This window comes from Mytilus galloprovincialis, chromosome 5, assembly GCF_965363235.1.
Source record: "Mytilus galloprovincialis chromosome 5, xbMytGall1.hap1.1, whole genome shotgun sequence".
Lineage (NCBI taxonomy): Eukaryota > Metazoa > Mollusca > Bivalvia > Mytilida > Mytilidae > Mytilus > Mytilus galloprovincialis.
This window is the reverse complement of record NC_134842.1, coordinates 25,162,809-25,177,963: the sequence shown is the minus strand read 5'-3', so window position 1 is coordinate 25,177,963 and position 15,155 is coordinate 25,162,809. Positions and strand designations below refer to the sequence as shown.

The 15,155-nt window shown below is 32.9% G+C and overlaps 3 protein-coding genes and 1 long non-coding RNA gene across 5 annotated transcripts in view; 2 read left to right on the top strand and 2 right to left on the bottom strand.

The window, feature by feature from the left end:
• Positions 1-2,452, bottom strand: part of LOC143075471 (inactive peptidyl-prolyl cis-trans isomerase FKBP6-like) — a 53,207-nt gene extending 50,755 nt beyond the window's left edge. The window contains exon 1 of the mRNA XM_076250886.1: positions 2,331-2,452. Coding sequence (XP_076107001.1) covers positions 2,331-2,342 — 12 coding nt within the window. The 5' untranslated portion in view covers positions 2,343-2,452. The remainder of the gene's footprint in view (positions 1-2,330) is intronic.
• Positions 1-15,155, bottom strand: part of LOC143075473 (uncharacterized) — a 425,173-nt gene that overhangs the window by 408,819 nt on the left and 1,199 nt on the right. The window contains exons 2-3 of one of the 2 annotated variants that reach the window (XR_012978326.1): positions 11,004-11,083; positions 7,381-10,447 (exon numbers count right to left, since the gene is read on the bottom strand). This is a non-coding gene — a long non-coding RNA (uncharacterized LOC143075473). Of the gene's footprint in view, positions 1-4,611; positions 10,448-11,003; positions 11,084-15,155 lie in introns of those variants that run through there. The other variant, XR_012978325.1, reaches the window with a different exon arrangement.
• Positions 2,601-15,155, top strand: part of LOC143075472 (bleomycin hydrolase-like) — a 31,693-nt gene continuing 19,138 nt past the window's right edge. The window contains exon 1 of the mRNA XM_076250888.1: positions 2,601-2,742. Within this exon, the coding sequence (XP_076107003.1) occupies positions 2,727-2,742 (16 nt within the window). The 5' untranslated portion in view covers positions 2,601-2,726. The remainder of the gene's footprint in view (positions 2,743-15,155) is intronic.
• Positions 3,192-14,564, top strand: LOC143075470 (uncharacterized). The gene is made up of 4 exons (XM_076250885.1): positions 3,192-3,320; positions 9,592-9,697; positions 10,233-10,515; positions 11,392-14,564. Exons 1-4 carry the CDS (start codon positions 3,282-3,284, stop codon positions 12,647-12,649), a joined length of 1,686 nt encoding a protein of 561 aa, XP_076107000.1. The 5' UTR covers positions 3,192-3,281; the 3' UTR covers positions 12,650-14,564.

Sequence of the window (15,155 nt, the reverse complement as noted above, 5' to 3'; positions counted from 1 at the left end):
AAAGAAAAAAAAAAATCTTTCAAGACAGAAAAAAAATGCAAAATAAATATACATTTCACCATTCTAACAAAATGTTTTTTATGCTATTTTGTCATCATTTCAAATGTTAGTTCGATGAAATATTCTTGCTCAGCTGTCATAAATATCGCATGACATTGTCTAATGATTTGCCGTAAAAAAGGGGGGTGTTCACAGACAAAGACGAAATTAAATCGTCTTTTCACAAACAAGAAAAACAAATTCGCGTAGCTCTTAATCAATTCCAGAAAACTTGGTGAGAAATGATCTTCAAAAACGAAAACTGATAAAGAAAAAAATGTAAAAAACGTCGTACGAAAATAAGTTTCAACACACGTGTCAAAAACGTAATAGACTCGTCCACGGAAAAAACGAGAATATCGGGTTTATAATCTAGTGTCATGCATTCCCGTTTTTTATCCAAATGGACGATATTTTTTTTTTTATTATCCATGAAACAAGAAAATTCTAAATGACTTGTTGATATTCAGAACTTTTACTTCCAAGGTGCTTTCCACCTGTCCACATTTGGACAAGTCTATTTCTATGAGATTATGCATCTTACAGACTGATGACAAATAAGGGAAACGAACTTATTGTGTAATGGGTTTTAAACACAGATTTCGTTCCGCAAAATTATTTGCGTAAACGACATTTCAAGGTCAGTTATAATTGATTTGTCTATTTTTAGAAACGTAAACTGGAAGTTTTATTTTTTCACAACAGAGAGTGTTATCAATTTTGTTAGTGATTCATGCATTTCATTTCATAAAAAAAGAATCATTTAATTATTTTTCAGGGATAATGTATTTGTTTGGGTCGGCGGGAATGAAAAAGCATGAAAAGTCAATTTTATTTTTATTCTAGGAATCGGCAAAATCGGGTCGGTGGATCCGTAAACCAACAAATTAAAAAATTCTGGCCTTATTGACCTATAGAAGTCGAATGTTGTTTTCGGGTAGGTCACTTCAAAAGGCATGCGTACCAATTTAGAAGTCACGCGCCTTGATAGCACTGACAAAATATTGTTTACTTGATATCCCTTCATTTGTAAAAAATGTGTTTAGCAACCTAAAAAATCGGGGAACAACTGTGGATCAGTTCAAAAACGTGCCTAAATAACCCTACTTTTGCCCCTAAAATGATAAAAATCAATACTGTACTCACTGACTTTCACGTTTCAGTTCTTTTCTAACAATGGCGTCAGGTAGTATGAAGTCCCGTAAAAAACCGTGTGATCGTAGGTCGCATCATAAGGCAGTAAATTAAAAAAAAACACGGTTTATGAAAATATACCACAAAACGGAAAACGACGTGAACAAGTCAAAACTTGACTTTACGATTTTTACACTTTTTGACTTGTTTGAGTCAAAACATGTTTAGACTTGTATGTGTCTGACTGCTTACAGTGTACTCCCAAGATTTCTTTAATAAATTTTATACGCAACTTTTCATAGGCATCACTGTCTTTACATGTGAATAAGCACGAAAAATAATTGTCTCTAAGGAGGTATAATAGTTGTGGTTCTTGCGATCTAATAACCATGATATGGAGAACGCTCTAATTGGCTTATTCATTTTTCACTTTTGTTATCTATCATACAATTGGTTGTTCTAGTTCATGTTTAAAACCGAAAGATATATGACAAAAATCAGATTGATGACGGAAACAATATCCGGGTTTTTTTCTCCCAAAATAACTCAATCTAAATAATCATAAGAATGGATGACAAACGCAACTATGCATGTTACCTACAGAAAACAGAGGCATGATGATTGATATATTGTGGAAGGAGAAGAAGCAACACTTCTCGTTTAATATTATAGATGATCAAAGGCAAAATCCAGTAAATTCTGGTTACTTATACTTATGAAAAACAGAAAAAGAATTAAACTAATTGAAATTAAAAAAGATATCTAGAAAAGTAGTGGTTCCAACAGGCTCTAACAGTCTCAAGATCCTGTGCCTGTGGAGTGGGTCTCATTGGGGTCTAAGCGTGACGCGGGATTGACGATTTTTCGTAAGCGTGAAACGTGAAAGTCAAATTATTGTGTCGTGAAAACAGGAAATGAGGTCTTGCGGGACCCGGGAAATGACAAAAAAATTAGAATTGCTTACGTACATAGTGTAAGCGGGATACGGGAATCTGACAAAACAGTAAGCGGGATCCGGAATTGGAACCCCCCCCAATGAGACCCCCTGTGGAGACAGAAATTAATGAAACCTCATCAGCACATGTTTTAGCTTTTTAGCTTTAGTCATTACTCTTTATGAAAATTGTGAGGTAAAGCATTGACCATTTGATTCTTACATTTGGGTTCATTGTATTCTCAAAGCTGTCTTTCTTAAGTCAATGATATCAAAGCCTTTAAGCTGTAAATAGCAAACTGAAAAATTGTCGACAAGCAATCTCAAAATGAAAATAGAGGTGTGGCTGATTACCAAAAAAACAGACATGACAAGAAACGTACTGCTTTATAAAAGTTATAGGATTGTGAACCCACTCTTTTAGAAAAATTATTTCAAACATTTAAAATCTGGTTATAATTTATGTACATGGAAAAATATTTAAATGGTTAGTAAGACATTTTCGTTTTATGCCCATTTTGCTTTGTGGTGTTTGGGCGACTAAAAATCACAATCTGCCCAAGTACCAAAGTGACAGAAGCGTCTACTAAGTGACAGGACATATTGCAAAAAGTGAAAAATGAGTAGCGTTCCAGGTAATACACTCGAATTTAAAAGAAAACATCTATTAGAAACATTGATTCGACCATTTCTTTTCAATAAAATAAACTGTTTAGAGCAAATTCAGCAAAAATTTTCGTTCTGTAAATAATATTATATATTAGTCGCCGTCACGTAAAATTGGCACCATGATTTTTGTCGAAATTTTTTAAAATATTAGTCGCATTCACTCGAGACGATGTTTTTCAAATAGCGGAATAAAAATCCATTCCAAATATCCACTACTGTCCTACCTTTTATTGTGTTTGCACTGTATAATCCTGACCTTCACATTATCCAAGATCATTTTCAATGGTGGAATCCGACATTGTTATTACCGGAAGTGTTGCTGTGGAGTTTCACGTACAGTTAATTTGCATATTTCTCGGAGCCACTCGGATCTTTTCATCAATTTTAAGGTAAGTCAAGAGAAATATTTTATAGCAGACGATAGACGACCATAAACAAAGAAGAACATTTACGCAAACATAATATATTACTGAATTTATCGTACCATAATTATTTCAAACTAAAAATGCCACCTAAAAACAAAAATGTAGTCAGAAACCTACAGGTAAATACTTGTAAACAAAGGAAATAAAAAGAAAAACGAAATTTAAACACAAAACAAATAAAAAATGCAGACGAATAATCTGCAAAGGAACTTTTCATAGCACAGACACTTGCTTGTATCCTAAGGTCGACAATCCATATATATATAGAACTGAACCACTATAAGAGTTTAAATGCATAGTAGAGTAGCACAAATGGTGCAGGTTTTCTTCTCCAACTTGTGCCAAAACTTGGCAAAAAAGTGCTTGACAGTACTCAAGTTCCGAAATCTCTGTTCCTTTACCTATGCCTATAGCTATGTCTATCAATCAGAACTTGAAATGTTTAAACCTACCTTATACACATACGTTTATCTGATACAATGTCCAGTCTTGAACCCTAAGCATTAGTCCAAATTATTGCTGTTCGACAAAATGTCATCAAATTTATAAGCTGCAAATTTAATTTTTCAAGTATGCAGTAAAATCAAAATGAGAACAAACCCACAACCTCTTGAGAAATCATACTTCACAGATCATTAACATCAATGACACAAAAGTAAATTGTCATAAAATTGGGAATGATACAGAGAATGTGTGAAACTGAAAGAGACAACAACCCGATTAAAGAGCTAAAAACAGCCCAATTGCACCAAGCACAACAGTTACTTTTTCTGGTTACACTGAGTAGGGATTTATAAAAAAGAAGATGTGGTATGATTGGCAATGAGACAACTGTCCACAAGAGACCAAAATGTCACAGACATTAACAACTATAGGTCACCGTACGGCCTTCAACAATGAGCAAAGCCCATACCGTATGGTCAGCTATAAAATTGCCCGATAAGACAATGTAAAACAATTCAAAAGTTAGTTTTTCGTCTTAGTTAGGCCAAATAAAAATATATGTGTGGTTTCAGTAACTCTACTGTCCCTACTTTTTCGGCTTAAAAATAGCCTACCCTAAAGATTTTATTGTCATTTTTCATTAAGCACTGTTAAAGTCATAATGTTGCTCCCATAGACTCAATGTAAAAAAAAACATAAAATAAAAAAAAATCCCTACCTACCTACCCAAACTTTTTTTTCAAATGTAACTGGAACCACACATACTTTTTTATTTGGCATTAGAATTTCTTTTCAGGAACATTCTTTTTAGTGACAATCAAATTATTTTAATCATTATTTTCTGAATTGAAAACTATAGGTATTGGGAAATCTCATTCTGGATTCCGAATTTTTTTCTCGGCTTAACAATTTTTTTTCATCATCAAATTTGTAATCGGAATACCTTTGTAAGAAATAAACATAACACACCTCTTAAATTTTAATATTCAATTTCATATAGTATTTATAGGAAACAGGCCTCTAATTTTAATAATTCTTGCTTCATGGTCACCTTTAAAAAAGTCAATTAAATTCAAATTACCATGATTATAGTAATCTGTTATACTATATAAATTTAACAATTATATGCCACTGTTCTGCCTTCAACAATGAGCCAAGCCCATACCCCATAGTCAAACATAAATGTTCTGAAATGACAATTGTAAAATAATTCAAACCAGAAAACTTAATTCTAATCATTTTTGCTAATCCATTTAGAAACAAAGCAATGAAAAAAACAAATATCTTACACAGCAACAAACAACAACCACTGAATAACAGGCACATACATACAGAATGTGGCACTGTTAAACTTGTACTAAAGTGGGGTCCCAACCCTTCCCTGACATTGGACAGAGGTGTATCAGTACAATATAAGAACAAACTTTTAAATCATGAAAAAAAGGCTGAATTCGTTAGATGAATACATATAGAATAACCATACATAGTCTCGAAGTATCAATGTTATTTGTACAAGGCTTAGAAACAGGTAGAAAGCGAGGCTGTGCCGAGCATTTCTACCTGTTTCGAGCCGAGTACAAATAACCAATTGATATTTCGAGACAATGTATGGTTATTCTTTATATACTGCATTTCTTATAAGTGTTCTAAATGAAGTATTTAGGGTAAAAACCATCATTTTTTAATTTGAAGCGGACGACGTAAAATTTCCGCGAACCTGTATGTTTTATTGACGTCATAAATAAAACTCTACGGAAACGCATTGTCAACGTCATAAACAAGGTGATATACGGTCAGTGACTGTATATCACATATGAATATACAGTCAATGCAATTTGACTGCTCAAATAGGACAGCTGCAGTATATAAATAAAAATACATGTCACAACTAGATTTGTCAAAACATTACGAATGGCCCTGTCTCAAAAAATTGAAAAATCTGCAATTTCAATAACACATGTGGACACAAACATTATATTGTCTCACATATCAAAAATCAGCTCAAAATCTGAAGGGGTATAGAAAAAAAGTCTGCATAAGTGTGATTTTCAACAATTTTCAAAGTCATTAACTCTTAACTTTGGCAAAAATCAGGGGAGTCAAACTAAACTTGATGTGCAACTCGTCATGGTAAACTCACATACCAAAAATCAGCACAATATCTGAAAGTGTTTAGAAAAATTCTGCATAGCTGTGATTTTCTAAAATTTATCAAAGTCCAAGGCTGTAATTTTGAACAGATATCAAATATCCTTCAATAATATCAGATTATTACATGGCATTTTTCATATCGCATGTATTATCAGCCCTAGGTTCAATATCAGCCCAAGAGCCGCATGGCTCGAGGGCTGATATTGACCGAGGGCTGATAATACATGCGATATGAAAAATGACATGTTATGTTCTTTTTATCATATGCTTCAACAGTAGAGAAAAATAACAGATTCATATATTGATCCTTCTACGTGGTTCCCGAAAAGAAGTTGAAAGAATAAAAAGTTCACGGACGTCGGACCCAAAATTTGATACATTCAATATGAAATCTTTCCATCATATGCCTCAACAGAGAAAAAAAACCCAGATTTTAATATAGACGAATCGACAAAAAAAATAATTCAACAATTAATATACATAATGAACATTGTTTGGAAAAGTCAACTTTTTTAAAGTAACTTTCTAAATTATGTTTCAGAAAAACTTAAAAAATGCATTTATTTAATATTTTGTTTTTGTTTTAAAATTAAATTAAATTATTTTACACAATATACTTTCCAGTATTCATATAATTGTTTTGTACACTACTTTGTAATGTTTTTCACTGAAAACCTAGCATTGAGGTGTATTTTCCGGAATTTGCCGAGTATCACCGGAATGCCATGTGATAACGTTACGGAAAGGCATGTGATAACAATCGAAGCATGTGATAAACTTTTCATATCAGCCCGCTAAGCACCAATTCGAAAAATATGGAAAATACTTTAATTTAATGCTATTATCATATGGTAAAAATCATATGTTATTTAGTCTAAGTATATGATAACATTTTATATCTGTTTAATTACACTGAATAAATTTTGATTGAAACTGTCTGTACAGAGAAGGGAAATTGTAGTAACACAGGAATTATACATGTACTTATATACAAGTTAGTGATGTCTTCTTGTAATGCCATGGGATCTACATGTATGTTTAAACGTCATTGTTATTTCATCATTAAATCATTCATTTGTGTAGTCTTTTTTTCCACTTTATATCTGACATTTTTGTTGTAAAAGTATTCGGTTTAACTCAATTATTAAATAGTGCTTAACCATGTTTCTTTAAGTAAATATGATAAAGTTAAAAATGTTCTTAATAACTTTTGGGGGAAGACGCTTGTAAGGGTAAAAGAGGAATATCCGAAATGGCAAATTCGTTTGAAATGAAGAAAATATTAGAATATATGAGAAAAATATACTGGCTATCAACCAATCAAAATCTAACAATGTTATATAAGGTATAATTACATACCAAACAAAGTTATCATTTTACTCATATTAAGACAGAAATTAAGAATACTATATATTTTTCAAGTAGTCAATCAGTCACTGAACCATAAAAATGAGGTCAAGGTCAATGGACATGTGACATACTGAAACTCAATAACATAAGGCATCTATATTCTATATACAAAGTATGACAGATCCAGGGATTCTACCTTCTTAAGTATAAAGCTTTTAAGAAATTAGCTAGTACCACCCCCATATAACTATCCCTGTGTCAAGTTTCTGCAACAATAGTCAGAAATTGAATACTTCTCCAAAGAAATAACAAAACAAAACAACATTTATTCTCCTTTATATTCAAGTGTTTGAGGGGAGTTTCAAGCTCTAGATTCCCACCTACAACCATTTATGTTAATAGAATGAAATTCAAAACAGTGTAGCTGTGGCCATTGATTGACACATTAAAATCATCCATTGACTGGGACAATTTAGGTGAACGTTTGTATGTAACGACCAATGCTCACTATGTACTTTTTAAAGACACTTAAACTATGGGGTCACCAAAGGTTCTCAACACCTAAATAAAATTATTCGAAAAATTAATCAGAAATAACACGATATTTTGATTTACATCAATTATATAAATCAAAACACAAAGGTTATTCCTGATTAATTTTTCGAATTATTTTATAATTAAAGGCGTTAAGAAACCTTTGGTGACCCCACAGTTTAAATGTCTATCATAGGTACGTCGTGAACAGTGGTTGTTACAGACAAACGTTCACGTAAATTGTCCCAGTCAATGGATGATTTTAATGTGTCAATCAATGGCCACAGCTACACTGTTTTGAATTTCATTCTATTATTAATATGCAGTGTTAAGAATCCATACAATATCAGTTTAAATTTAAAAACTGGCATAAGCAGATCCCCCCCCCCCCACCCCCTCCAACTTATTGAAACTGTCTTGGAGTAAAAACCTGAAAACTCAATCCCATCCTTTCCTATGCAGTATGGGATCTTGTTAAGTACAATTCAGTGGCGGATCCAGAAATTTTCATAAGTGGGGGCCCACTGACTGACCTAAGAGGGGGCCCACTCCAGTCACGTTTCAGTGATTCCCTATATAAGCAACCAAATTTTTTCCCAAAAAGGGGGGGCCCCTCCCTAAATCCGCCTCTGCAATTTCAGAGAGATTTGTACATGTTAAACACAAGTTACTGTCTGGACACTGGCAACATGCTTCTTTTTGGGCCTTTTTTGGCCCCTAATTCCAACATACTTCAAGCAATTAACCAAAAACTCCATCTTAGCCTCTCCTTTGTTATATAGAACATTTAGGTACAATTTAAGAGAGATCCATACCATAACACACAAATTGTTGTCTGGAAACTATAAAAATGCTTGTTTTTGGCCCTCTATACCTAAACTTTGGCCTTATAACCCCTAAAATGAATCCAAATATTCTACTTGTTGTTTTAAACATTGTGGTCAACTTTAGAGCAATTGAAATACAAGTTATTATCCTGACCGCCTAATATGACTGATGGTAATGAAAGTATTAACAGCTACCAGAATAATACAATTATTAATATACTCACAAAATTACAACAAAAGAAAAATATAAATATTACCAAGAAGTGCTTAAAACAAATTAGAAATCTTTCAAATTTTTTATAGTATAACTAATCGCCGTATTTGAATATCAAAAATAAGACAACGCCTGACCAAACGATGCATGGATTAAACGAGTGCTCAGCACAAGTTTAATCCATAGCGGCGTTCGGTCACAAGTTGTCTTATTTTTGATATTCAAATACGTCGATTAGTTATTCTTTTTATTACATTGGCAAATGGCTTTTTTTTTATGAAATTAATGTAGAAAATGTAAGGAACTATATCTTTTTCCTACGCATTGACAATTTAATTTGATCCGACGTTATCGAAGTCTTGACAACGCCTATTGTTGTATGACGTCAGAGAGTGAAATAACCACGTTTATTTCACATGTGAAATTATCGGTTTTTATCTAACTGGGAAATCAATGTAATTCATTGCAACCAATGTAATAATTAAATTTTTCTACACATGTAGTACCTTAAATCAATTTCACAGCTACATTAGAACAAAAACTTCTATATAGATTATTCTACTATACAACAATAATGTATAAATGATAACTGTTGATTAAGAAAGCCATACAACATGTCAGTATCTTGCAATTATAAAAAAAAAATAAAAATTGGTTAATGAAAAAAATTTATACAAAAATCATTCCACAATAACAAAACATTATATACATAACTACATATTGTAATCTTTGTACACTGTCATTTTTAACAAAGCATCTGCATTTTGAAAATTGGAACTACCAAGAATCTTAAGTAGAAAAATCACATCCCATTCTTACTATGGATTACCTCCCTTTGGTCATATGTACATGTTTTGTTTTTTTTTCCAGACAAAAGAGCTATTGAGGAAAATTTTCAAGTTTTTTGTAACAGAAAAGGAGAGAAATAAGCCATGGGCAATACAGGATCCAATTAAAAGATTAGTGAAGGCAACAGGTAAAATTAACTTAAAAAAAAAATCTTAAGAAATAAAATTATTTGCAAAAAAAATCAACAATTATGATTTCAAAGCAGACAAACTTTGTTTGAGACCTGAATCATTGGGATCTTGAGGTCAAGGCATCAACAGCAACATCTACAGGTATAACAGCTCACTGTAAATACACATCAACAATTGAACATGAAAATGATGCAAGGGTCAGGTGTACAATTGGAAATAAATTCCATTCCTATCCTCCCACCTACACTGAATATAGCAATTTTAAATGAATTACGTGTATATTAAAATGATAAATTTCAGAAAATGTAATTGGGGCAAATGTATAATTTTTTTAAGTGGGGATAAGAAATTGAAATATATTGTCAAGTTATGTAAGTCAAACAACATTTTTTTATGATTATGTAATTATGTAAACAAGAAGATAAATAAATGCCCCCCAATCACTTTGAATACACTCTATACAATTATATACAAGTTTTTTCTATCATTTTTATGTTATATGCAGAAATACATGGACAATTGAAATTTCAGGAATTAAACCAACAACTTTAAGGCGATATGTCAATACAGATGCCAGTGATGATGCTGTGCAGGATGTGGTGAAGGCAGTTCATAAGGCTGCTGTCCAGAAAACTGTTAAGAAGAACCAGAAGTTGGATGATTTCGACAAAGGTGTGGTGAGAAGGACCATCTATGATCTGCACAAGAAATCCCAGTCAGTGACCATGCCAAGTCTGCAGCAAGCTCTGAAAAAGAAAGACATTGACGTTTCCATGTCAACAGTGTCGAGAACAGTGCGTTTACTGGGGTTTCGGTAATTAATTTCATTCATTATGTTTGGACTTAATCCATTGTTTAGTAGAACATGTATCTTAAATCTTCTCTTTTTACATGCTTAAATTATAAATTTTATATACACACAAGTCTAAATTGAAAAAAAACTTTCAAATATAAAAAGGAAGATGTGGTATGATTGTCAAAGAGACAACTCTCCACAAAAGACCAGAATGACACAAAAATTAACAACTATAGGTCACTGTAAGGCCTTCATCAATGAGCAAAGCCCATACTCAGCTATAAAAGGCTCATCACAACATCACAATTGTTGTAAAACAATTCAAACGTGAAAACTGACAGCCTAATTCAAACCTATGGTTGCGTTGCATAAAAACCTCTATTTCTGTACATGAGCATGCAAACAAATTTCTTGTTAGAGGTGTCTAAATACAACACGAACAACATAAAAATCGTTGATTCCAAAATTTGAAACACTTATATAACTTGAAGTAATGAAATATTTACCTGCATTAAATACACATTTTAGTATTGAAAGACATCATCTTGGAAATATTTATTTGCTCTGTAGTCATCAGCAAAATTTTCTGAAAATAAATAAAGCAATATTAAAATTTATAGCTACAAATTATTAAACATATGTGAAATAAAATCTAATGCATTAATCACTTAAAAATTGTAATATGTTCCATTTAAACATAAACCTGCAGAAGTCTCTATCAGAATGTGGTAACCTCTTAAACTGACAAATATATAGAATATTATTGACACCCATCTTTACTTGAGATTTAAAAGTATGTTCTGTGCGCCCCATGTTACATGTATGTTTTAGTGTAACCCTTAAATGTTATGCAAATTTTGTGAATGTTTATATTTATATGATTATTTTTTTCAGGTTCTACAAGAATGCGTCAAGCCGAAGATTTGTGTCGGAGAGGGAGGACATCGTTCTCTTGAGAATGGCATATCTTCGTAAGATACGTAAGTTTAGGCAGCAAGGGCGTCATATTGTATATCTGGATGAGACTTGGTTGAACACTAATCATGTAGTAAAGGGTGACTGGCTGGATGTTCCCAGCACGTCCATGTCTGTCTTTGAGCCACACTGTAAAGGTACCCATCGGAAAGTACCTTCTGGCAAGGGTACTAGATTGATAATCTTAGATGTTGGCTCCTCTCAACAAGGCCTAATCCCCGGATGTGGTCTTATATTTGAGTCGAAAACTAACAGCTCTGATTATCATGACGAGATGAATAAGGAGCACTTTACAGAGTGGTTCAGAGATACACTTCTCCCTAAACTGCCTCCTCGGTCTGTAATCATAATGGACAATGCTCCGTATCACAGCCACTTAGATCCTGACTCAAGGGTACCAAACACTAACAGCAACAAGTCAGAGATCTCGGCATGGCTGGAGAAGAACATTGTACAGTATGATAAGAAAATGAAAAAGGCCGAGCTGCTTGATTTAGTGAAGCAAAAAAAGCCTCAACCTAGGTATATAATAGATGACCTTGCATCAGCTAATGGCCATGAGATTTTACGCACACCTCCTTATCATTGTGAGCTCAATCCCATCGAAATGGTTTGGTCTTACTTGAAAGGCTATGTAGCTAGATTTAATTCTAGTTGCAAGAAAAAAGACATTATCAAGCTTTTTGAGGAGGCCAAGTCCCATATCGATGCGGAGCGCTGGGCTAAATTTGAGACTCACGTGGAAAGGGAGTTTGAGGAAAAGCTCAGGAAACTTGATGGCATCAGAGACGAAGACGTCAATCCAGTGGTGATTGACATGACGGACGATGACAGCCAAGACAGCCAAAGGACAATTCCTTACATGTTTTCAGAGGGGGAGGAGGAGGGGGATGACGTTGAAAATGACAATGACTTTGAGGACACCGTCTCTGATACCATCAATGATGCTGATGAGATTTTGTGCAATACCTGTGGTAGCATTGAACCACCCAAGCCTATTCAAAAGGACAAGTATATATCCTGGTTTCAGTGTGATGCTTGTGATCAGTGGGTACACAACAGGTGTTGCACAAAACCTGCTCTTGCGAAGAATGTCTGCCTTCGCTGCTTCTCCATTTTTAATCACCGGAACCTCAGTGAACCACTGAATTCGCCACTGGAAGAGATGGAACAGTGATGTCTTTCTTTCATGCCAGTAAAATAGTAACATGAACACCCCATAATTTTTATTTATTAAAGATATTTTTAAATGTAGGTTATTCAAACATACATTGTACTTATAGCAATGTAAAAAAAAATTTAATATTCAAAGCATGGTAAGAAATATGATAAACAGAAAAACTCCCATCTTTTCTATAAAAGTGATTTCCTATCTCATGTATCTATAATACTGGAAATTTTTTAAAACTAAAAAAAATGCCATCAATTAAAATTTAAAAAAAATAAAAACTGGATGGCTATAACTGCCTTAGTTGATCTGTGATTAGTTGTGGACAGTGGGAAAATAGAATATTTTTAATTTGAATTACCGCAAAAAAATGTTTCCTCCCTACACTTGCACTTTAAAACTTATTTACTGTCAAAAAGTTGTTTCCAATCATTTATTTTAAAGAAAGTGTTGGTACATGTACATGCAACTATTTTACTGGCAGTTTCAGAACTGATACAGCTTTGTACATGGGAACTGTCTGCATTTCTTTACAGATCAGGATGCCTTTCTCAACATACCTTTGTTTAATCTTCAGTTACTGATTCTTTGATAACAGTTTCTGGACAGTTAGTTGAGTGATTGCTATTAACCCATCCTGTATTATTCATTAAATCAACATTTGTGATAGTTTCAACATGTGATATATATTATTTTTAACAACTGTGATATACCGTTAATTCCAACAACTGTGATATACCGTTAATTCCAACAACTGTGATATTTAGTTCCAACAACTGTGATATATATTTATTCTGATTGTACATTTTGTAAATACATGCAGTTCATTATCATGTTTATGTTAAAGATATCTATTTTTAACTGTGTTTATAAAATGTTATTGAATTTTAATGTTTAATGTTGGTTAAGTTGTTAATGTTCATGTTGTTACATCTGTTCTCCAATATCAATGTATAAAAAAGCACATGCACATTTTATCATGTAGTTGATGTAATATATATATATAATATATATTACATATATATATATATATATATGTATATGAATGAAACAGAAACTCAACATAAAGAATATCAAAAATTGATTGGTGTTAGCTTTACTCTCAAGTCTGCTTTAAAAAGTTAACATTCAGTCTTTTAACAATATAAAAATATATGGATGGCGTAACAATATATAAAAAAGGAAGATGTGGTATGATTCCAAATGAGACAACTCTTCACAAGAGACCAAAATGACACAGAAATTGATAACAATAGGTCACCATACAGACTTCAACAATGAACAAAGCCCATACAGCATGGTCGGCCCTGAAATGACGATGATAAACATTTCAAAGAGAAAACTAACAGCCTAATTTAAGTAAAAATTACAAAAAATAAAAGAAAAACAAATATGTAACGCATAAACAAACGACAACTACAAAATGTAAAAAAAAAAAATGTACTGAACTAATCCGACTTGGGACAAGCACATACATACATAATGTGGCGGGGTTAAACTTGTAAGCGGGATCCCCCCTAACCTGGGACAGTCAGTGGTATACCAGGACAACATAGGAATAAACTATGAAAAGCAGTTGAAAAAGGCCCAATTCATCAGATGGACAAAAATACAAGTGGACATGATCTGGTACTTGTACATCCCAACAACAAATGACAATATGTCAATTACAGGCAACTCTTGAAATCAGCATTATAAGATGACCACATTCAGTATTCAGTCATCAAAGTTGTAAGCTGAGTACGTTTTATACATTTGCAACAGAAATGGCCAAAAAAACATGCACGTACAGCATATCAAATCAACCACCCTACTTTATTATCTTTGTGTATCCTCAAAGTCAAGAGTATCATGGAACTTAGTGAGTTATTTTGTTGCTGTATAGAGTAGAATAATTAGTTCCCTTCCAAGGAAATCGAAGGGGACTTAGTTTTGCACTCAGCCTGTGTCTGTCTGTCCTTCCGTCAGTCAGGCAAATCAGTTTTCCACACTTTTTTCTTCATGCTTGAAAATATTGATTTTATATTTGGTATATAATTTAATCATGTTAATCATGGCAAGTTACAGAATAAGTTTGATATATATTCCAGTCTGATGAATGTGTGCAGAGTTATGGTCCTTGGACTTATAAAATTAAATAATCATTTTTCCACATTTATCTTCGCCATGCTGGAATATATTAACTTTATATTTGATACATGTATATAGTTTACACCATGACAAGTTATAGGTCAAGTCAGAATTATGTTTCAGAACAATGAATTCTTAACCAGTATACGTAGGGGACAATGTATTTGCATGATGGCCATGCAGTACTCTCCGAAATGCTTGTTTTTATATTTGAATTCCCTAACTTCAAGGCTCATAAATTACAGGTACATGTATAAGATATATGTGTTTTGTGTTTGTTGGTTTGTACATTAATAAGGTCCATAGATTTATCGTTTGCATGTTTTACACTTTCTCATGTCAGGGCCTTTTATACATTTGTAACTGACAATGCAGTATAATGACA